General features: G+C 40.9%; 2 protein-coding genes across 10 annotated transcripts in view; both read left to right on the forward strand.

Annotated features, from left to right (window-relative positions):
• Positions 1-466: 466 nt before the first annotated feature.
• On the forward strand, positions 467-15,717 carry ubtf (upstream binding transcription factor). Of its 8 annotated transcripts, none has more exons than XM_086059057.1 (21): positions 472-1,007; positions 5,147-5,206; positions 5,298-5,470; positions 5,561-5,644; positions 6,128-6,283; positions 6,670-6,734; positions 6,810-6,936; positions 7,008-7,118; positions 9,053-9,186; positions 9,262-9,403; positions 9,496-9,537; positions 10,352-10,462; positions 10,553-10,708; positions 10,779-10,916; positions 12,446-12,556; positions 12,641-12,732; positions 12,799-12,988; positions 13,070-13,117; positions 13,209-13,262; positions 13,898-14,017; positions 14,249-15,717. In XM_086059057.1, exons 2-21 carry the CDS (start codon positions 5,170-5,172, stop codon positions 14,354-14,356), a joined length of 2,199 nt encoding a protein of 732 aa, XP_085915183.1. In that variant the 5' UTR covers positions 472-1,007; positions 5,147-5,169; the 3' UTR covers positions 14,357-15,717. The 8 variants fall into 8 exon arrangements, with proteins under 8 accessions (XP_085915167.1, XP_085915131.1, XP_085915183.1 ...); XM_086059049.1 differs by having other exon boundaries at positions 477-1,007; positions 14,246-15,717; XM_086059041.1 differs by having other exon boundaries at positions 467-1,007; positions 12,446-12,732.
• Positions 15,718-16,870: 1,153 nt separating this feature from the next.
• The window catches only part of atxn7l3a (ataxin 7 like 3a), a 14,354-nt gene continuing 7,474 nt past the window's right edge, over positions 16,871-23,750 (forward strand). For both annotated transcript variants that reach the window (XM_086059076.1, XM_086059083.1), the window contains exons 1-10: positions 16,871-17,107; positions 20,110-20,210; positions 20,280-20,412; positions 20,674-20,845; positions 20,933-21,033; positions 21,129-21,151; positions 21,230-21,275; positions 22,221-22,258; positions 22,350-22,424; positions 22,502-22,545. In XM_086059076.1, the coding sequence (XP_085915202.1) occupies positions 20,160-20,210; positions 20,280-20,412; positions 20,674-20,845; positions 20,933-21,033; positions 21,129-21,151; positions 21,230-21,275; positions 22,221-22,258; positions 22,350-22,424; positions 22,502-22,545 (683 nt within the window). In that variant the 5' untranslated portion in view covers positions 16,871-17,107; positions 20,110-20,159. The remainder of the gene's footprint in view (positions 17,108-20,109; positions 20,211-20,279; positions 20,413-20,673; positions 20,846-20,932; positions 21,034-21,128; positions 21,152-21,229; positions 21,276-22,220; positions 22,259-22,349; positions 22,425-22,501; positions 22,546-23,750) is intronic.

A 23,750-nucleotide genomic window follows, 5' to 3' on the forward strand; every position in this document is an offset into this window, starting at 1 on the left:
TATAATTAAAAAAAAATTATATTACACAATAAAGCAGTGTACACGTACACTTGCTTCAACATGTTGCTTTCATGACACTGGAAAGGTGTTTTAGTGATCTTTGAAAACAGCACATTTGAAACGTATTAGAAGAATACATTACGCCGTGTATGTGACGACTCGAGCAATCAAACGTCACGTGTACCTCCCAAAATATTTTATTTAAAAACATTTTCAACGGTGAAGTACATATAAAAATCACAGCATGGAGAAAAAGATGTAAATATGCCCGACAGCATACAAACGCATCGCTGTTGAACAAGGCCCAGAAGCCTGGGAGCCGTTTGTTTTCCTTACCCGGCTGCCGCGATTGGACGGCCCGGGGTTCCGCCCACAAACACACAAGGTGGAGTTGGAAAAAGGAAAGAAAAAAATATGCTGATCTAATATGAAGCTGTCAAACAGCCACCGACAATTTACAAAAGGAGCATTATCTTCAACGTGCAAAGGCATTGAGGTCCATTTAGTGACACAGCAGTAGGAAGACAAACAAAAAAAATTAAAACTTTTTAAAAAAAATTTTTATATATATATAAACCAACACAAGTCAAGTCTAACCATATGAGGTTCGAGATTTGAGGTTAGTCAAATGATGCGAACTTTGGGTGTTGGGAGCTCGTTCGGTTGTCCCATCAAAGTGTTGCAAACATCGGCAGTGGAGCGGACATGATGGCCGCGGTTCGGTCCGGGTCTGTCGGTCGCCCCCTCCAGATGTAAACGCGATGGCGGCTGACGGAAACGACAGCGATGGCGTCGGTCCGACAACATGGAAGACGCCTCGGCGTCGCGAAACGGTTGGGTGGGGAGTGGGAAGCTTGCTGCGCGTTGACTGGAGGGAGACGGCGAGTGCGATGGAGGCGGGGGAAGAATCATCTCTGCGGGGACTGGAGCCGAGGACCGACGGCGCAGTACTGGCGATCGTTCAACCCTCCCCTTCTTCCTCCACAACGACGCCGAGAAGCAGCTCGGTAAGCCCAAGCCGAACCACCCCCCGCTCGGTTCGAAACGCGATACGATTGCGCCACGAACGAGTGACTTAAATTCGCCTATTTGACCGCAAATGTAGCATTTTTATACGTGTGAAAAACGCGGCTCGGTCGACGGCCTCTCCTTTGTACTCGGGCAACGGCGGTGGGAAGGGGACAGACGAGGTCGGCCATAGCCGTATTTCTTGTCCTCTGCGGCTAGAGGAGAGAGACTTGTGGACACGAGGCCTGGAGGTAACTACATGGTGTTCAAATGATTTTCTAGTTGTGGATAAGGACATTTCCTTGTTGGGTGTTTATGCATTTTGGGGTTTGGGGGGGTGGGGGACCTCGCGGTACTTTCCACGCCGAGACCTCCATGCGGCAGTTGGCAGAACAGCCAGCCGCCCCTCTCGGTTAGCCGTCAGGGATCTTGGTTTAATATCTCGCCGCCCTCTCTCTCCCCCTTCACTCTCCCCGACCAGCCCCGGACTACCGAGCTCCTCGGTGAACCCGCCTTCTCGTCGTCGTTTATCGGTTCGACTAAACGGAGCCGCGCGGTTGAGTTTGGGAGCCTCGTTAATTTTTTCTTCTTTCCCCGGCCTCCATTTGGATCTTGTCACGGTAGGTTTGCTCGGAAGCATGGCGGACGTTGGAGCTTGTTTGTGGCGCCACGGAACCTTGGCGGTCTTCGACGGTACCTTAGTCCCTTTAAGCCTATATATAGTCAGTGCTAACCGAAATGCTTCAATTTATCGATACTTTTATAACCAAATTTAAATTTAAAATATAACAGTATAGTGTAGCTTGTATTTTATTTGTTTTTTGTAGTCGTTCTTTGTGGCTTCCCCAGCCTCACCACCACAAGCGTTTATTGCCGAACCATGTATGGAAACGTTTACTGTACCTTTTATGATTTTAATATTACGTTTAAATATTTTTAACCAGTGTTCCAGGTATGTTCTAACTTACAATGGGTCACAACACATTTTGGGATTAAATTGAATTCTCCTTCACCAGCGTCAAATTCTGTTATAACGTCTTGAAAATGGCCTCACATCCGTTGTTTTGTATAGTTAGTGCAGTGGCCAAATGTTGTTGTTTTTTAACGGTGGCCCAGTACCGAAAGGTTCGACGTTACTGGTTCGCCCCGCGGCTGGGGCTTTTCGAGCTAACAGGCTAGCTGGAGCTAGCCGGATCCATCAAGGACACGACGAACAACAAGCATCCGCCATCATGGAAGCGCCGCTCGGTTACGCCTCACTGAAGAATATACCGCGGTTTCGTTGTCAATTCTCGAATAAAACCACACACAAAACCACGCATGCCCCCAAAAAAACCCGAAGACATTTGTTGGCTGTAAACGACAAAATGTCGCCATTCCTTAGGTGTTTAGTTGAGATTGGAGTCTGGCGCGGCGGAGCGAGAGCCATGTGATGAGGTTCCTGTGGCGCAGTGACGGCCGCCATTGTGGCCCCGTTGGTCGGAGACCGAAAGCAGATCCCCCGTGGTCAGCTGGTCGCCTGCAGCTGCCTGTCCGTCCGCTCGCTTCCTTCCTGCCTTGTGGATCCACCCCAAACCCCATCGGCTCCCCCACTCGAAAATCCTCCATTGGCGAGCATGCCCAAGCGTAGAAAACGGTCGTTGCTTGTAGAGAGAACGTTTAAAAGGCGGGAGGGGGTAAAAAGACGAAATTCCGTGTGGCTGAAAAGTAGATAGACGGGGGAGTGGGAGCTAAGCCGTTGCTACTTGTTAGCCCTCCGCGGTGTTATTTGAGATCGGGAGCAGTCACAAGCTATCGCCTGTGTGTGTGTGTCCTCAACGTTGAGCGTAAACGTTTAAGGGGCGGCGTAATGAATATAAGCCATTATGTCGACGGGCATTTCCCATTCAACTCTCCCGTTGGAATGCTCATTCACATCACATTCCCACGTTTATTGTCACATAGGAGCGTTAAAAGGGTTCCATTTATTAAATCATAAGAACATGTTTTTTTTTTGATTCATGGCTCGTTTGTATATCGTTCTTGCAATTAGTCACCAAGCCTAATGGATGCCTCACCAACTGCTTTTTTTTTTAATGGTATATAATGAAACCCCAAGTGGTAAATTTTGTAGAGTACATTTCTTGACTCTAAAAAATTTCGATTTGGTCACACCCTCAACAGTAAAATTTACACTTGGAAGCAGACGTTAAACGTGGCTCACTACTTGAACTTCCTGGTGGGCGGGGTGTAGTTAGGGCTGGGCAATAAATCAAATACATTTTAAAAATCGAATCGCTGAAAATTTTCTAAATCGTGAAATAGAATTTTGTCTTTTGGATTATTAAAATCTGTTCTTATGTTACATTCAAATGTTTTTGTGGCAGAATGCTGGATCGGTGCTTTACAAGACATGTTTACAATAGCTGCCAACTACTTAATTGTGGCATTTAAAAACAACTATGAATGTTAAGGTTATGTCAAAATTAATTAAAATCAGTATACATTATTGTTGTCTGAACATTTTGCACAGGAATTTTTTTTGAATAAATTAAACCTTTAAATAAATGTTTGAGTTTATTAGATTATAATCGATTAAAATCGTAATCGTCCTGAATGTCTGTAAAAATCGAGATTTTATATTTTGGCCATATCGCCCAGCCTTAGATGTAGTGTTGTTTCTGACCCAACACTATATGAAACTACTGCTTGTCAAAAGTTCCTAGGCATGTGTTTGTAATAAATCGACCGACAGTGAACAAAGACAGATGCTATTTTGGCCGCATTTTGAGCGGAAACACTTTGACGCCTCATCGCCACTATCAGTGTTAAACTCATTTACTCCCAACCATTTTCACTGAAGCAATCCCCTTCACTCCCGGCTGTTTTGCTGGATTTTGACTGATTTTGCAAGGCTTACAGAATATTGCTATTGCTATAAAAACATGGAACCTACCAAAATAACAATTAGTCTCTTCTTTCATCAGGAAAAAAAAGTATATTTATATCTGTTTCCGTTTTGCAGCAATTAGCATTAGAATAGAGCTAAGTTTCATCATTATTCACAAATCTGTTGAAAACTGTGGGGAAAGGAGCTTTGTTGCAACATGGCCCAGGTTGATCTCTTATACCTTGCTGCCACTTTCTGGCCGTTTTTTGTAATAACTACCATTACTTTAAGCAACTTCTTCAAGTCAGAGGCTGCATCAAAGCCTAGCATTAAAAAAACATTAAAAAAATCATAAAATATGTATTTGAGACACTTAAAACATTTAAAGTAGAACGTATTTATACTTTTTTTGTGTGGAGAAAATTAGGTAAAAATTATAAGTCCATGTTTCAAGCACTTTCAATCAACCTGAAACATTCAACGTACAATTAGTGGGGATCTCCGTCCGTGGTTGAGCCTTCTTTACCACATCACATTATGACGTGTGTCCCAGAGCATGAGACAATAGGAAAAAATAATAAATATGTCCTGTTTTTTTTCTTCTTTTATGCTGGGTTCACTGTAAAAGTCTTGACAAAATCGCTTGCTGTTGTCCCTTTGAACTTACCACCATCTCTTCTATTGGATGCAGCAACATCTTGTCATGGGTGTAATTCAGGCCAGGTACCGTTACGTGGTGTCAGCACATACAAAATGAATGGGTTTACCAACAGTGCACTGCAATGGGCAAAGTACAACGTGAAAAATCCTTTAGAAATAGGGATGCTCCGATACGTGTATCAGACCCGATTATTTTTTATATTTTGTGTTTTCAAGCTAGAGGAACTCTTGGTTAATTTACAACTGTTCCACTGTTGCTCGGTTATTTTAATAAACTGTTCATGAGATTTATATATGCCCCCCCCCCCCTTTACAAAGCTGGAGTGGGGTGGATTGGCATAGGTATCTGTTTTGGAAGATGCTGAAACCACGTTATTGGTAGTGAAAAAGACGGATCGGAGCATCCCTATTTAGTACGAGTTGGGCGTTTGTGGGACGTTTTAGGGAGTTAAAGACCAACCACAAAAATACATAGATAGTTGGATACTGACGTGAATAGGCATTATGGTCGAGGAAAGTTTGCGAGGGGGCGAGTTTGCGAATGTTGAATTCACTCTACTCATTAATACACATTGTTATGGTTAGTAAGTTGAGTTGTTGTTTCTCCAGACTAAAGAGAGGATAGCCCACAAATGAATGGAGACATGGAAGCAACATCCCAACACCAAGGTAAACGCTAATCCCATTTGAAGTTGTCAAATGATTAGACTATTGAAATGACAATAATATACCGTATCTATAATTGAATTTTGTGCTCTAGTGTGGGCGCAGGATGACCTGCTCCGGTTGCTGGAGGCCATGAAGTTAGCGCTGCCACCGAAAGACTTGACTAAGTACAAGACGTCAGAGTCTCACCTGGACTGGAAGAAGGTGGCCTTCAACACTTACACGGCTGAGATGTGCAAGATGAAGTGGCAGGAGGTTTCCAAAGAAGTGCGACCACCAAAGTTTATTCATTCTTTTGGAAAAGGAACAATTGACATGATTCATTGAGTGTTGTGGTTTTGTCTGACTTCATAATAGATCCGTAAATTCCGAACTCTGACAGAGTTGATATTTGATGCTCAGGACTACATCAAGAACCCATACAAAGGCAAGAAATTAAAGGTGAGCTATATTAGCGGTTTATGGGGCACACGGGTTATACAGGCTACACCCACCCCAAAAAACTTTTTCCGCCACATATATAATACACAAAAGTCAACCATCAGCTTTACTGTAGGAAATACACATTTTTCAAAAAACAGGTTGATTGATTCGTCTTTAACCTGATGGTTGCATTATGTGTCGTTTTTGGCATAAAAGGGAGAGGGACAGAAACATCCTTAATAGTGATCCGAAAGCATCACTTTGTGCAGATGTGATATGGAAAAGGAGTACAGTTAACACTTCAACACAAGGCTCATCCCAAAAAATATCCCAAAAAATAATGAATGACACACATGAGTTTGATGAGTCAAAACTTAAAAGAGAAGCTAAGACATGAAAGTGATGCACCTGGGGTTTGGAAAATAAACAAATAAACCACATCAAAATTCTAAAGTGACTTTACAGTACTCAAGAAGCTTTTTTTCCCTCTGCATGTCACAGAAACATCCGGATTTCCCTAAAAAGCCCCTGACGCCGTACTTCCGCTTCTTCATGGAGAAGAGGGCCAAGTATGCAAAGTTGCATCCGGAAATGAGCAACTTGGATCTAACAAAGATCTTGTCCAAGAAGTACCGCGAGCTGCCGGACAAAAAAAAGGTAAAACTAGAGCTGGCGAGCAGCTATAAAGGGCCCTCGTAGCCCGGGCCACTTTGGGGTACTTTCACTTTGGGGTACTGGCGTAATGGCACATTCGAAGCAGTCTAAGTGTGCTACACGTGCCTGCCATTTTTTTTTGTAGCCCTCGGACAAACGTGCCGGGATTGGTTAATATTTTTCCTTGCTCGGGGGCGCTTTAGAGCCATGTTGTTATGGCAACTTCATAATATAATTTTTTTCACCGGGCCTGAGGATGTGCAAAGTTTGGTAAGTTTTCATACACGTTTAGGTCCCCCAAAATATGATTGTTATGTTGATCAGGTTTGAATTGCCAAAGAAAAACAGCTTCTAAAGTAGAATTTATTTTTATTTTTTTCACCATGCAGAAAAAATACGTGGAGGACTTTGTGAAGGACAAAGAGACGTTTGTGCACAGCATGATGAAGTTCAGGTGAGATCATCAAGGAGCTTGTATTTTGCTGCCTATCATGGACACAAAATTGTGAGTACTTTTACCTTCTTTCAGGGAGGAGCACCCGGAACTTATGGAGAATATGACTAAGAAAGGCTCAAATGTTCCCGAGAAGGCCAAAACGCCCCAACAGCTGTGGTACAACCACGAAAAAAAGGCCTTCCTCAAAGGCCGCCCGGATGTAAGTTGTTTTTGTCGTCCATTTGCTTCATCTCATCTGGGCACACATTGATGTCTGCTGTTCTTCTCCAGGCCACGACAAAGGATATCAAAGACTGCCTTGGCAAGCAGTGGACGCAGCTATCAGACAAGAAGAGACTCAAGTGGATTGCCAAGTCGCTAGAGCAGCACAAGCAGTATGAGGTGAGCTGGAAGACTGATCGTGGTACGCAGCATGCAGCTTATTGGGTGCCATCTTGTCTAATAGATGCAAGATGCCAGTGAATTGTCCAATTGTTTTAATTTGGGAAAATCGGGGGCTCAATTGAACTTCCGCAAAAGCCCCGCCCCCCTCAGTTTCCATTACCCTCAGTTTTGCGCAAAAGCAAGCTGGTCACGGAAACACATGATTTTAGAAAAAACTCAAATATCGCAAAAAAGTTTTTACTCTCTCATGAGGTAGTTTTTGGGACTTGTCGAAATAGGAGTATTACCCAAAAGTGTAATGGAAACACTAGGAAGTACGGGGCTACTCTCTTTCGTGTCAGAGCTGCCTCCTTAAGTCTTTTTAAGCACAAAGCGATTTAGCTATAGAGCCAAGGCCGCCATTCCATGCACGTTGCATGAGAAATGGCCGTTCCCCCAAGGCAACGAGCAATCGAGCGATATGCGGTACAAGTTAGGGGTGGGAATCTTTGGACACCTTACGATTCAGGGGCTACAATTAGATTATGAAACGATTATTGATCCATTTTTTATTTATGTATATTGATGCAGTACACTACTTATTTCTCTACATCTCAGTATTGATCACTTGGTGCAATGGATAAAAAAAAAAGCCTCACGGTTCGGTCAGATCGCGGATTTGAATCACGGATCAGATAATTTTTGGGATCAGCAAAAAAAAAAGAACTATAATTTTGTCTTCCTTTTATTTTATAAAACACTCGTTCCCATTAAATAACAAGATTCAACTCAAATTTTAAAATATGTCCATTTAGAATGTAGGAACACAAGCCATATTTGACATTTTAAAATTATTGTTTTGATTTATTTAAAGGAAATGTTTTTTTTAAAAAGAAAATGATGATGAAAATGATTCTAATGATCTTTTCTTTCTTTCTTCACTTTTTTTTAAAGAAAGAAAAACACCTCAAACTGGAATTTAAGGCACATACTCGTGAATGACAAACTAGCCTATGTGGACATCATTGAAAAAGATGCAAACAAAGATAATAAAGCCACAGTTGTCGGACTACTGGTACTTTAAAAGCAGACAGCTGTGCACTCACTCCTAGAAGCTTGCGACTAGCCGCGAACACCGGAGACCAATCACACAATGACAGCGTAATAAACTAGATCTTTCTTAGTGGCCTAAATTATCAATTGATATGATTTTGGGATGGCAACGTGTTGATGCTGGCTAGCCATTGTTCAGGCGGCATGGTACTTTATTGAATGTTTGTAGCTTTCTTGACAAGTCACAGACTAGTCACACAAAATGCTCCCATACATGCTCCTTACATGATCGATGAGGTTTTTTCTTGTTGTCGTCACGTGAACGTGCTTTTAAATTAAAAGCAGCTTTTATGATCTCACGGTAAGGTTGGCATCATCCTTGTTGGCACAATGCATCAACTATTCAGTAAAAAAAAGAAAAGAAAAACTATTCAGTCAAAATAACTGAAAAACTTGAATTTACCTGCTTTTAGTAACACAATGTTCCATGTTCCCCGTGGGAGGTACCTTTTTCATGACATTACAGATGGCAAGTTGCCCAATTCACACTGAGCGCGTGACGTATGCAGAACGGCATCCGTACGGACGTCGCAGGGAATAGAAAGCGTTTGAGTTTGCGTTTTAATTCACACCAGCTGCAATGCGGTGAATGTGTGCTGCGGAGCAGATCCGTAGCTGTGGAAGGTTTCCATTTTTTTCTGCATTCCGTGTGCAGATTTTCATAAAGCTGAAGAAATTACACGGGCCGGACAGGAAGTTAGGCATCGACATCACAGTAGGGAATACAGTGTTCCCTCGTCAAAGCAACCTTTTCTAGATGCAAAATTGGGTCTGACTACTTCGACTAGTTAGTAAATTATTTCGCTTCCCTGTAAAAAATGTGGCTTTGATATTTACAGGAGACGATGCGTGAGTACATTCAGCAGCACCCCGAGATGAACCTGACACAGGGGGATATCATCAAGTCCACGCTGACAAAAGCCGAGAGGCACCTGAAGGACAAATCTGACGGGCGGCCTGACAAACCTCCGCCGTGAGTCACCGCCTCCCTTTCTGTCCAAATCCCTCAGCGACAAAAAGAGGGTCCTCATCATATTTTTTCTTCCAGGAATGGTTACTCCATGTTCTGCGCCGAGCTGATGTCCAGCATGAAGGACGTGCCCAGCACCGAGCGTATGGTGATGTGCAGTCAGCGCTGGAAGCTGCTCAAGCAGAATGAGAAGGACGCCTACCAGAAACGCTGCGAGCAGGTGATGCAAATTGCTGGTCTCGGATGATATCACATCTCTTCATATTGCTCTAAACGCATCTTTTTTTCCTCTCTTTCTCTTTCTCTCTGTAGCGGAAGAAGGAATTTGAAATTGAGATGAACAGATTCCTTAGCGTAAGTTCCTTTCATGCTATAGCAACAAATAACAACATTGCTAACCAAAATTGTGTGACTGGGATCCACCGCCATTCATCCCTAAGAGAATCAAAATCATCATCATCATCATCCCACTCTGTACCTGTTTTCATTACGTATGCCAGAAAGCAATTGTTGCACAATTGTCGCAATATTTTAGCTGTCTATTACATTATTTGATCAACCCTGAAACCTTTTAACAAAAAGCATTACTGTGTTTGCCTTGGAAATCTTAAGTACGTAATTAGCCTTTAGCATTTTAGTGTGGGTGACATGATGGTGCTATACAAAAAGTATATATATTTTTTCAGGCATTTTATTCCGTTACTGTATACAATTATACATACTATCCTTTGTTCAACTAATTAATTTGACTCGAAAAATTTAATTGGTGAGCCATCAGACAAAATATTGTGAAATATTACAAAAAAAATATTGTGCAGTTAAATCAGCAAAACTAGAAAAAAAAATCAAAAGAAAATTTCAGCAGACTTTCTTTCATCAACGCCTATGGGTAATTTTGAACTTTACATGGATTAAAAATGCAGCTTTCCTAATTTTTTTTTAAATATTTGTATTCTCAATTTTTTTTTGTGTTCCCCTTTTACATTGTCATCCATGTAATTTGACATTTCCCCAGAAATCATTCTTGTGCCTTCTGATTGGATGAAACTGGCTTCCATTTAAAAAGGTTATAGTGCCTTGGCATGTATTTGACTCTTAATTTGCCATGAAAACACATTCTAAGATTTTCATAGTTTAAACCGGATTTTGATTTTTTTCGTTGTTTCAGAGTTTGTCCGAAGAGGAGCAGCAGAGGGTCCTAAGTGAGGATAAGGTCGGCTTCAAGAGGGGCAGCATTGCCAACAGCGCAGCGTCAAAAAAGAAGAACTCCAAAGCTAAGGTACCGAGAGTGTAGACGTCAACTTTTGTTCTCACCAAGTGCTTTTGAGTCGTGGTCGAATTTTGTGACGCTTTCATCCTGATCCTGCAGGCCAACCCAGAGAAACCCAAGCGGCCAATTTCGGCCATGTTCATCTTCTCCGAGGAGAAGCGTCCCAAGCTGCACCAGGAGCGTCCGGATCTTTCTGACAGCGAGCTCACACGACTGCTGGCACGCATGTGGAACGAACTGCCGGATAAGAAGAAGGTAGGAAGCGGCACCAAAGGGGTTTTATTTAAATGCTTAGGCCTAAATCACATCCTTGTTCTGAACGCAGGAGAAGTACAAACGGCTGGAGGCGGTCTTAAAGGCGCAGTCAGAGAAGAAGGAGGACCGCAGTCTGCCTGACCCCCCAAAGACAGCGCAGGATATCTGGCAGCAGAGCGTCATCGGAGACTACGTGGCCAGATTTAAGGTAAGCGATCTACGAACACACGGCTCTATAAAGGTTTAATTTATATCATATGCAATAATGAAATATGTATACGTATTAAGTATTAATTGAAAAAGCGAACATTCAGATATTGAAAGTTATCAAATAAAGTAATTTTAAATAAATAACAAAATTAACTAAATTTGTAATGCACTTTTCATTAACATGATCTCAAATAACTAAAAATTGTTATGGTACAATTTACACACACAAATTTTATTTATTTATTGAGCCATGCCTGTCCCATTTAAACAGTTACATTGAATGTGATCATTTTAAATGGACAACTGCAAAACAGTATTGTTGTAGTTCGAGATGCACCGCAATGAAAATTTAATGGCCAAAACTGAAAATGAAAAATGCTTGGCCGTAAACCGAAATGCCGAAAACATTTATGCCAATTTTTACTATTATTGCATTTATTATAATTAATTAAAATATTATTATTATTATTATTATTATAAAATATTTATTTAGCACTGGCATTTTAACAAAGCACAATATAATTTAAAATGCACCCACACCACAGACATTTTGGCACATTAAACACCAAACAAAGGGTGAGCATTTTCTGTCGGTACGATTGCACTTTATAGTCAATGCAGTTTGCACAGATGCATGCAATGTGGATATTATAACGCGTTTGTATTTTGAGTGGGACAAAATGTGGTGCACTTAAAATCCGCACATTCACATATTTACCAACGTTTAAAAATAAATAAATTCATTTCTTCGCACCAGCTAAATCGGCTTCGGGACTGTAAAATCACACACAGCCTCATGTACAGGTCTGTAGCCACCCGGAAATAGCGGTAAGTGTTTCCGTATTTAAAACTATACCAATAGTACTAGCATTAGCTAAACTACTTAGCATGGCCACCGGGATGCCAGTGAAAATGTGGAAGCGCTCAAGGGGCTCTTATAAAGGGAAGGCGCTGCAGGAGAAAGAGTGGCTGACCTGTACTGCAGTACTCGGAAGTTCTGTCTCTTTTTGACCCGCTTAAATGTTGTACGCCAAGCGATGCCCCTCTCCTGCGGTGTGTGCGATGAAGCTGCTGTGACCGACAGGTACAAACTCACACGGTGAAACGCCAGCGAGAAGCGAGGTGGACACTCACCCGGTGTTTGCTGTTTAATTCAAATAGACGCTTGCTTGATGCGGATCACCACATCCTATTTCGGCCATATTCTTTCTGCTTTAATTTTATTTCGTCCGAATGCCGAAAATGGCAGAAATAGCCATTTTGCCGAATGCCGAATATTTTCGGTAGCCGAATATTCGGTGCATCACTAGTTGTAGTCTTGTAAAATTACTTTGTATTTGCTTATTGCGTGTTTATTGATGGTGGTTTCTAACGTTTTAAACCGTCTCATGTAGGTAAAGGAACTTTTTTCATTTTTTTTTGTGTGTTATATAAGATATTGTACAACAAATCTTAAATTGCATTAGTTTGTGCGGGTGATCCTCCATGCTTAATGCTTATTTAACTGAGGATGCGTATGCAATGCAGAGCGATCGTCCCAAAGCTCAGAAGGCGATGGAGGCCACCTGGAGCACCATGGAAAAGAAGGAAAAGATCATGTGGATCAAAAAGGCGGCAGAAGATCAGAAAAGATACGAGGTGGGACGTCGGTGCACTGGCCTTGGCCTGGCGGCAGCGTCTGCCATTGCAGCAGCTAATAACCATTCTGCCTGTCATTCACAGCGAGACCTGTGCGAGATGCGTTCGCCCGTCGCCACCGCTGTGGCCTCAGGGAAGAAGATGAAGTTCGAGGGCGAACCCAAGAAGCCGCCGTCGTGAGTTGGTCACAATTTGTAGCAAGCCTTTTCGCTTGCTTGATCTAACGCCCTGCTTTGCTTCAGAAACGGGTACCAGAAGTTCTCTCAGGAGATGCTGTCCAACGGAGAGCTCAACCACCTTCCCATGAAGGAGAGGATGACGGAGATCGGCAGCCGCTGGCAGAGGCTGCCTCAGAAGGACAAGGACCGCTACAAAAAGATTGCTGAGGAGATGCAGAGGCAGTACAAAGTGCTTCTTGAGCAGTGGCTCGCTGTGAGTGCTGTCTAAACATTTTGCCATTTGATGCTGCTGCTGCAAAAAATGATTCTTCTAACACCCCTTCCCTTCTCTCAGAGCCTATCTTCTCAAGTCAGGAACACCTACAAAGAGTATAACTCACAGGTGAGTCGGGATTTGTCGAATGCAACAGGAAATAAGGAACTGCTTTATTTTGTGGTTGCTTTTTATTCAAATGTGTCCCTTGCTCTTCCAGAAGAGGAAATCCCCGGCAAAACCAGGAGGCCCCAAGGCAAAGATCAAGAAATCTGTAAGTGTTCCAAATAGGGCTGTCACTATCAAATATTTTTTTAAATTGACTATCTTATCGATTATTCCATCAAGAAATAGCGCCCCCTCTTCGATATTTTTATTTCTTTTCTTTTTTTTGTTAATAACTAAGATTGAACGTGAGTTGAATTGAGTGGATAATGGATATACCTGTCACTACTAATTATTATCTTTATCTTAACATTAGTGCAGTACATTAGCGCCGGTTGTGTAACTCACTCCTAAAAATGTTGGGACTAAAGTTAAATTTGTCCTTGTGTATTTACTTCCATCTGCAACAATGAAAAGCCAGAAAACTTGAACTCTTACAGCCAATTTACGCCAAAGACATTTCCTGCCTGAGCACGTGGATGGTACCATTGGAAAGCTTGTCGTTGCAAATGTGCAAATTTTATTTCCAACTGTAATCTGCGGAAGTCCCGAACAGTCAAAATCCAGGCTTTAACACGTCTCAACATCTTTGAATGATTAAAGATACAAGTAAAGCTGTTGGAAAGCTAACCACTAAAATGTGGGGATAGAAGTTCAATTTGCCCCCGTGCGTCTTGCTATACAAAAACGGTCCGACAACTTCGCAAACAGCCAACTATAGACCCCCTGTATGGCTTTCCACAGGACACTGAGGAAGAAGAAGAAGACGACGACGATGACGATGATGATGATGATGACGACGACGATGATGAAAAGGACAGGGCTTCTTCTGAAGCGGCGTCCTCCAGTGAAGATGACGATGACGTAAGTTGTTCCACTTTATGATAAAGCTAATAAATACACCACTCAAACTTCTGTGGTGACATCAAAGAATTTGAGAAGTGTGCTGGAGATGCTTGATTAGCTGACTGAAGTTTCAGGATAGTAGATTTATTTATTTGTTTTTTACTCCAAGTTGTTTGACTTTTATCCACTGTAAAAATGACTGACTACACGCAAACTTCTGTGGTGACATCTTTCCTTGTTTTAAAGAAGGACGATGATGACGAGGAAGATGACGAGGTGGACGACAAGGAGAACAAGTCAGAAGACAGCAGCAGCGAGTCCAACTCGGGCGGCTCGTCAGACTCTGAGTCAGACTGAAGGGCGGCGGTCGCCGCGAGGGGCACGGGGGGGCGGGACCGCCGTGACGACAGGACGGACCAAACTGAGCCACGCCAACCCCCGCCCAAGCCACCTCCGTTTCACACGCCCGTTTTTGGGTTTTTTATTTCCCTTCAGTCCCTCTCCGAGTTTTAGTCGGACCCGCATCCCACTGGTTTGGCGATGTTCCGAACTGACACTTCCTTATTCTTTTAAGTTTATAACAATGTCACCCATTTTATTTGATTGTTCCGCAGGGACGAGCCAGGCTTTTCACAGCCAAAGAACACGACGACCGGGTGGGACACTTTAAGCAGGGAGAGGGGGGCGGGCAGGGTGTGAGGGTGTGTACTGGAAAAATTGCACTCATTAGAATGTTTCCTTGTTAATACTGTTTTTCCCTCTTTCCTTTTTCTCTGCTTTTGATTTTATCCCGTTGGGTCTTAAAGAGGTGGTATTTTTTCAAATATTAAAAACAAAAACAAATCAAGAAGAAGCCATGATGAATGTTTTTTTTTTATGTTGTCGCTGGAACGTCGTTTAAAATGCTGCAGTGCACATCATTTTTCAACCAGCTTATTTTTTTTAAGACCTTTTTTCTTTGATCGTACATCAATTGATTGGGCGCCATTGTACTAATTGAAACCGAGTGCCATAGTCGCTACACTAACAATAGAACGTCTTGACATTACACCTTGCAAAAATACACATTCACATGCAGTGTATCACCTTTGTAAACAAAAAGCAATTCGTGGGAGGTTGTTCTTTATTATTATTATTTTTAAGCGGCACTGCACGTTTTATTTGAGGTTTGTTGCTCATTTTCTGTCCAAACAACAAATAAACCAGTTTTGTTGTGCAACACCGACTATGTTCCCCCCACGCATGTTTTCTTCATAAAATATTCTAATTTGGCTCATTATAATGGTGTTTGATGCTGGTTACCTCCCCCACAATCTGCACTTAGTAGTAGAGTGGACAACACAGACTACATCATGAATGTACATATTAGACATTTTTGCTTGGTGACGACACATCATTACTGACATTATAACATTCTGTTAATGTGATGCTGATTTCACTGGAAAAAAAAAAGTTAAAAGGGAGGGCAAAACCTGTGTATTATTGTAAATACTGTTTTAATTTTGTATGGAGTGTATTTCTTTTCTCCCGTCCGTTGCTTGATTTTGTTTTTCTTGAGAGGGCGAGAGATGTTTAAAAGAGAGAGAAAAAAAAAAAAGCTTTACAAGTTTGTACTGCTGATCATTTGACAAAAAAATTGATGTTTTCTATAGCCAAGGGTGTTATGATGATGTCCTTGTAGTTCAAGTATTTGAGCAAATAAACACAATCTTGAACAATTGTCTTTTCAGTATGAGGGAGTAAAAAAAAAAAAAGTCAACATGATAATAAAGCCATCTAAGGAAAATACACGTTTTGAGAAGACTTGTTATATGAGACATTTTCTCCCCAGAAAATTATTGTAATATGAGGGTGAAACAATGTTTTTGAGAAAGAGTTATAGATATTAAAGAATGGAGATAATCATTTTCTAATCCCAATGTCACAGTAAAGTTTTTAGATACATTTTGAAGGGGGGGGCATATTCGAGCATAATGTCAAAATATATTTTTTATTTTCTTGAAATTTTTAAAAGGGTAGTAAATTTGTAATGAGACAAAGCCTTTTTTTATTTGAACAAAAAACATTCCATAATGATTTTTTCTCTTTAACAAAATTTTACATAAATATAATAATGCTATATTTTTCATAGGGAAAAAAAATTGATTCTGCAGTCAGAAGCAATAAAGTAGAAATGTATTTTTCAGGGGGGAAAAACGTATATGGGATAGATGCCACAGACTTCCGACTTCCGGGTTTTACACATCAGTTTCCGGCCACTGCTGGCTGCGTTCCAACACTCACACCCCCACCCCAGCGCCCCCCAACCGCGCGCTCCCGTTATCTAAAATGCTTCGGACACTGAGACAGACACTACACACTCGCAGCCTCGCACCCGTCGACGGGAATGTGCAACCGAGGGGCACGAAGGCGACGCGCAAGTACCGGGACATGACCCGCACGTCGCAAACCGAAAACGGAAACAAAGTTGATGGGTGAAAACCCGGAAGTCGGAAGTCCCGCCTCCAACGTGGCATATAGGACAAGTTAATACATAAATAAAAATATATATTTTAGTAATTTACGATATAAAAGTTTTAATTGATGCAAATGATCTCAATAATAAGAATTTTCAGTTTCATCTAGATTGTTTGAGATTAACTTTTATTGCTCTTCAAACATGGAGTATTCGATGCACAAAGTAACGTTTTCTATTTGTGTGGCCAATTTTGCATTTGTTAAAAACGTTACATCAGTGTCAAAACATAAACGTTATATTCTTCGTCGAACTTCCGTAGTTTTAGTGCCATCCTTCCTTTTTTGTCCATATTCAGAAAAAAGTCCCATGACGTGACCGGAAGTGCTTTGTTATTCCGCGCTGTGATTGGTCGAGCACTGCTGCATGGCCGCCTTACGACTGTCAAGCGGCACAAGACGTCCATTTGTTTGTTTCATCAACAGCGGCGACAAACAATAACAACAAACAGAAATACACTTTTAACAGTTGTTGGGGGGGTTTTCGAGACACGACTGATATGGACGTTGAAGAAGATTCCTCGCGCTGACTGACGCAGGTCATGTGGAGTCGCCTGCTGCTGGGGGTGAACGGGCCGCTTCCGTGACGACTAGGTAAAAGGAAAGCAAAATCTAAATGGTGACGATGATGATCATGATGGCGGCGGCGGTGGTGGTGATGTTGATGATGGTGATGCGCGCGCACCCTCACTGCTGGCTGTGCCTGCACGCGCTTCACGGTTCCTTGGCTCGAGCCAGCTAGGTAGCTAATGCTAGAGCCAACACATAATTAGCCGCCTTTTGGTGATCCCTAATGTTCCGTCGTTGACGTCACGGAAAACAAACAGCCCGCACCTTACGGTATTTTGGTTGATTTTCGATATATCACATTTCGGTTCCTTGGTGATGTTAGAGTAGACAATATTAAGTATTGTACTCTTTGCGTGTTCAATTAACTGAATGGTGAGATTCTGGTGAAGAAGTCCCTTTGCAAAGGTATCAAAAGCTTTTGATGACAACAATTGAACTCTCTCAAACAGTGTGTTCAGATTGTGTGTCTCCTCTACTCCGGCACATCATTATTTATTGAAAAGTGGGTGAATACGAAAAGTCTCCTCCCATCAGCCCACAATACATTTGTTTACAACTCAGTGAATACAAGATAATCCCTCTCTCCTCCCTCAGCGAGTTCAGCAAGTTCCCATAGGTATAAATCAGATTAGAGAAAAACAATCATACATCAGCCTGTCTCTTCCGACAGGTACCAGACTACACTCCCTTCAAAATAGCAGATGGAAGGAACCCGTTGCCCTTCTCCCCTCATAAATCTGAGACAGATAAGAATGCAATACTTATTCATTGAGCCATACTGAGTTAACATAATTATACCTACATCTACACAGCTATAACTAAATTCAAAATGGTTAAAATATAAAGTAAAATAGTAAAAATGTTAACAAAGTTAACAGTGAATAACAAAATTCTCGACAATTCAATTACTTGTTAGCGGTCCTTTTTTTGCGACTTGACACTACAACCAGTATAATAAACGTACAGTTGAGGTCAAAAGTTTACATACACTTGGGACAAAAACGTTCTACTCTACTATTTTCGCAAGGTTTCGCAATTTAAAAAAAACACTTTTTGGTTGAGGGTGGAATTGAGATGTCTACTTTCTTATTGTTACATTCATTTATTATTGTTTCTTTATTTCTGACTTAAGTAACAAAGTTTGTTGTGTGTCCAAGATAGAGTAACTCAAAAGTTTACATACACTTTTCATTAGGACATGCCTTTTATAGCAAGAAAGAAATGCCTCTTGATAAAAATAATGTAATTCTGTCGAATATGTTGGCTTTCTTGCCCTAAACCTAATTTCCAGCTCTGTCCACAGGTTTTCTATTGGAATTAAGTCAGAGATTCGGGAAGGCCACTCCAAATTAGATTTTTGTTCTCTTCAAAACATTTGGTGACTACTTTCACCATATGTTTTGGATCATGATCCTGTTTGAAGTTGAAACACCCAATAGCGCCCAAGATTCAGAGATGTGGACGAGGCCTTGACAATGTCATCAAGAATCTTGATATCATCTTCTTTTTTCCTGACCCCATCAATCTTTTGGAGTCTTCCTGTGCTTAATGCAGCAAAACAATGCTTTGTCAACTTGGTCACAAGATCGTTGTACTTCTTGACGGTGGTCTGAACGGAAGTCCCAGGCATCTGCAACTGGCTGGCAATTTGACCTAATGAAGCCCCTCTCTTGTGAAGATCAAACACATACTTTCTAAGATCTCGGCTGTACTCTTTGGATTTTCCCATCTTGTGCCAAAACTTGGGACACTTGAAAAGGGCTAAACACTAGAAGAAAGCTTTTTATTTATTTATAAAGCCGCTATGGGGTGTTGTGGCCTTTCTCATAATCTTGCGACCATTAGCCTATGAAATGACAGTTAGTGAGGCCTGAGGTGTCAATCGCCAAGACTCAAAATTGTGTTTGAGATTTTTACTAGATGTATGTAAACTTTTGAGCTATTCTATTTTTGACAGACAACAAACTTTGTTATCTTAGTCAAAAAGGAAAACACTGTGATCAATGAATGTGGCAATAAAAGAAAGAAGGCACCTCTAGTATAAAACCAACATAAAAGTACATTTTATGCAAAAATTTGAGTAGAAAGTTTTTGGCCCAGGTGTATGTAAATTTTTGACCTCAATGACTGCCACACCAAAAGTGGGCACTATTATTTTCTTTATTTTTGACAATTATTGTGACATTTTGTCAGTTTAGGACTAGGGGTGTGAATTGCCTAGTACCTGGCGATTCGATCTGTATCACGATTCATAGGTCACGATTCGATACGATACCGATACAAATGTATAAGTTGATTATTGAGATTTTTTTTTTAAACTAAAATTTAGAAAATACTAATCAGTAAACGTGTACATGTACACTGTAAGATTTGTATGAAAATGTATTTATTTATCTGAAACTTCAGGCTTATAACTGCGAGCCACTGTATTTAACAAACGATCTGTTGCAATCTTTTTTTTGTTTGTTTGAACATTATTGAAATAAAATATTAAGGCTTAATGTTCCATTAATATAACATTCTTCCATACTTAACGCGTGAACCCTAACCCTAAGACATTTTGTTTAATATTTCCGTAAAAAAATTATGTTTAAACATCAACTCGGCCGCATTGTGAATCGATTCATGAATTGCGCACTGTAATATCGCGATATATATATATTATTTATTTATTTTTTAACACCCCTAGTATTTTCTTTTTATTGACAGGGTGAAGAGAGAAATGTGATTTTAAAATGGAGTAATTTGGAGTGGAGTTGGTATAACGTTTATAATATGGAGTTGATGTGACGACGTGTTTGTCACCATAAAAGAAATGTGCATGTTTTTGTTGTTGTTTTGTTTGGTCGTAAAAGGGCATTAAAGTGACGGATAATATAATCTATGTGTTCATTTTATTGTCAGGAATTTATTTTGTAACTTAAACATAAGTAGTACCGAGTTGATTTTGGTCACCATAAATGTGTTTTTAAATGTGAATAATTTGCAATTATCATGCCTGTTGCTAACGTGATGTATGCACACAGCACCATTTTGTTACTACGCCATTGAGAAGATTCAGCCAAGGGATTTTCAAATGAAAATGGAGGAAATGGCCCTGTCAGGCCCAGACAACGCCAGGCTAGAGGTATGACAAGTATTTAAATGGATATATTTGTCATTATTGATGCTTAACATTTGTGTTTGTGTGTTGTAGGCCTTGGTCCACGACATCTATTCTGAGCTGGTGGAGGACGCCTGCCTGGGCCTTTGCTTTGAGGTGCATCGCGCCGTCAAGCATGGCTCCTTCTTCCTGGATGACACTGACCCAGAGAGCGCCAAGGAATTCGGTTGGTACAGTCGGGCCTTCGCCCAGTTGTTTTTATATCAGCTTTTTGTTGTTGTTTTTGTTTACCCAAGACTTAAGCGCAATGAGAATCCAAAGGAAAAATTCCACAAGTGTAACCACCCACCGTCTCCACATGGCTGCAAGTGCTCCATTTTGTTGCTGACCGTAGCTTCCTCTTAGAAATTCCATTTATACATACATACATACATACATACATTGTACATAACAGGACCTTTGTTCTGCCCATTTGTCATTGTTGCAGAGATTGTGGACCAGCCAGGTCTGGACATTTTCGGTCAGGTTTACAACCAGTGGAAGAACAAGGAGTGCGAGTGTCCCAATTGCAAGCGGCTGATCGCGGCATCCCGCTTCGCACCGCACCTGGAGAAGTGTCTGGGCATGGGACGCAACAGCAGCCGCATTGCAAGCCGCAGGTTGGCCCCACGCAAATTGAGCATCCAAATATATATATATTTTTTAATTTAATACTATACTAAATTCATATTTTATACTATTGACAGGTTGGCCAGCAACAACAACAACGTGAGCAAGTCGGAGAGTGACCAGGAAGATAATGACGACCTAAATGACAATGACTGGTCGTACGGCGCAGAGAAGAAATGTGAGCAATTTAACAAGTCAAAACAGAAACTCCTACTGCTCTCATATACCAATCTTTTTGATCATTATTATTATGATTTTATTTTCTGATTGCAGCAAAGAAGAGAAAGTCAGATAAGGTAATTTCTCTTTTATTTCTCCTCCTAATTGACAACGGTGTGTGCTGTCTTCTAACTCATGTTTTTTCATCTGTGCAGAACCAAAACTCACCACGTCGATCCAAATCTCTTAAGCACAAAAATGGTGAGGAATCATTCTTGTTTTTCTTTTCAATAAATGTATTGGGCTTTACACGATCAGGATTTTAGGGGCCGATCATTAGCAAGTTGTAAAAACCCGATCCGATTTAAATTACTTGTTTATTTACTGCATTTATTGTATTTTTTTCCCCCAATTATTTATTTTTATCTAAGAAGTGACAATTTATATTAATGAGCATTTTCATATAAATATGCCAGGTTACAACATTTTCCATCTGTTGTAATTTGAAGTGAACTTAACTATTGTGTACCCTTTACGATCAACAGAAGTGTTCTCTTAGCAATGTTTGAAATGCAATCAGATTGGTGTCAAGTCTAAAATGAATTTAAGAATGAATTAATTCATGTGTGTGATCCGGTTTAAATTTGGGAAATTGTTCATCCAAAGATGTGTCCATTAAATCTGCACATTAAAAAATTAGTGAAAATGTATTTGATTTGATTTTGTTTAAATGTTGTAAATTTAAAATTTAATAAAAATGGTTTTAATCTTATTTCATCTCAACAAAATATATATATTTTTTTACTGAATATAATTCAAATTAACTGTTGTATTTGTGTTTAATTCAGATGAATTAAAACATTGAAAAAATAGTCAAATTTAAGTTATTTAAGAATTGAAACAGGGTTGACATTTAGTTTTCATTTAAATAAATGTATTCAAACAATCATAATGAATGACATTTAATTGAATTAATTTTAAATTAAGAATTTTAGATGGGTGGAAAAATATTTGTTGTTTTCTTTAAATGTAGACATTGAAAAATGTTCTCTTTCTATTGTTTTATTTCAATTAATGTTTTCTATAATTATACAGAGGATATTTCCATACCGTGTTTAGACTAGTTAGTACATCTCAGTTTTGACGAGACAATTTTTGTCTTGACTTCCCTTTTGAAAAAATATAATGAATTGGCTAATGTTTCAGGTGATCTGGGCAGCGGCGTCACTTCCGAAGCTTTCAAGGTGACCACTTCTTTGCTCCTATCAGTCACACTTTATAGCACAAGTCTGTGTCAATGGTGTTAAACACTCTGTATCTTTTGCCTTCTTTCAGTACAATAACTACAACAGTGCAGGCATCAGTTACGAAACTCTGGGGCCCGACGAAGTCAGGTCACTCCTGACCACGGTGAGAAAACCATATTCAATGTCGAGCTGCGCCCTCCACAAGGTTCCCCCGACAAAAGATGATGTTTGTTTGTGCAGCAATGCGGGGTGATCTCTGAACACACCAAGAAGATGTGCACCAGGTATGTATCACACATACTGTACACAAGCACACCTGTGATGTGGTTCCGTCCGTCTTACCCTTTCCCCAATTCCACTTAATACTGCTCTGAAGTGAAAGTGCATGAAGTGACTTTCACTTTCATCTTCATCGACTTTAAATGTCGGGACAGACTGAAGGTTGAACACAAGTTGGCAGCAGGGGCGGCAAGCCATCGACCTGCACGCACGTGCCCCCAGGTGGGCGACCAGTCACCAGCCTCTTTCATACAGAGACCCTGCAAAATGTTCGCCCCAAGACCCACTTTCACACAGTGACATTGCATCCCACCATCAGACATTAAAAGAGGAGTATGGGATAAAAAAAATAAAATAAAACTATTTGTCATAATTGTTGAAACAGTCATTATGACCTGACAGTATGATCTGTGCAAAAAATCAGGCGTGTCTGGCCCCAGCTTGTTACTGTAATTAGATTTAAGAAACCATCAGGCCCATTAAAAAAAATACTTATCAGAGACAGAAGGCGTGGCTAGTGAGACATAATTTGCCCTGCATTTTTGGGTACACCCCCGCAGCCTCGCAGATTTTTGATAAAACTGCTGTCGAACGTCCACGCCGAGAAAATCAAAACGAAGTGCACATCTTTTGTTAGCCAACGACTGACTGGGCATGCAAATAGCAAACATAGGCATGAAAAGAAGGAATTGAACAGATCCCAGAGACAAAACAAAAATAAAAAAAAGTGAAAATAAAAACTGATATAAAATATAATTCGCAAAAAGGAAATAAAAACAACTATATCTATTTATATATATGCTTTTTTAACAATATTTTTCCCCCGCCAAATTTGAAAAGCACCGGTTATGTTAATTCTTTTGACATTTAATGTTATGAGGACGTCTTCAACATTTTTTGATCCACTGCGCACGCTCATCCTCCTCTTTTTCCGTTCCGTTCCGTCTTCAATTCCGCTTATCCGGGGTCGGGTCGCGGGGGCAGCAGCTTTAGCAGGGAAGCCCAGACTTCCCTCTCCCCAGCCACTTCAGCCAGCTCCTCCGATGGGATCCCAAGGCGTTCCCAAGCCAGCCGTGAGACGTAGTCTCTCCAGCGTGTCCTGGGTCGTCCCCGGGGCCTCCTGCCGTTAGGACATGCCCGGAACACCTCCCCAGGGAGGCGCCCAGGAGGCATCCGAACCAGATGCCCCAGCCACCTCAACTGGTTCCTC

The sequence above is a fragment of the Leptonotus elevatus genome, chromosome 1 (genome assembly GCF_054856555.1).
Source record: "Leptonotus elevatus isolate MCC_2025b chromosome 1, RoL_Lele_1.0, whole genome shotgun sequence".
NCBI lineage: Eukaryota > Metazoa > Chordata > Actinopteri > Syngnathiformes > Syngnathidae > Leptonotus > Leptonotus elevatus.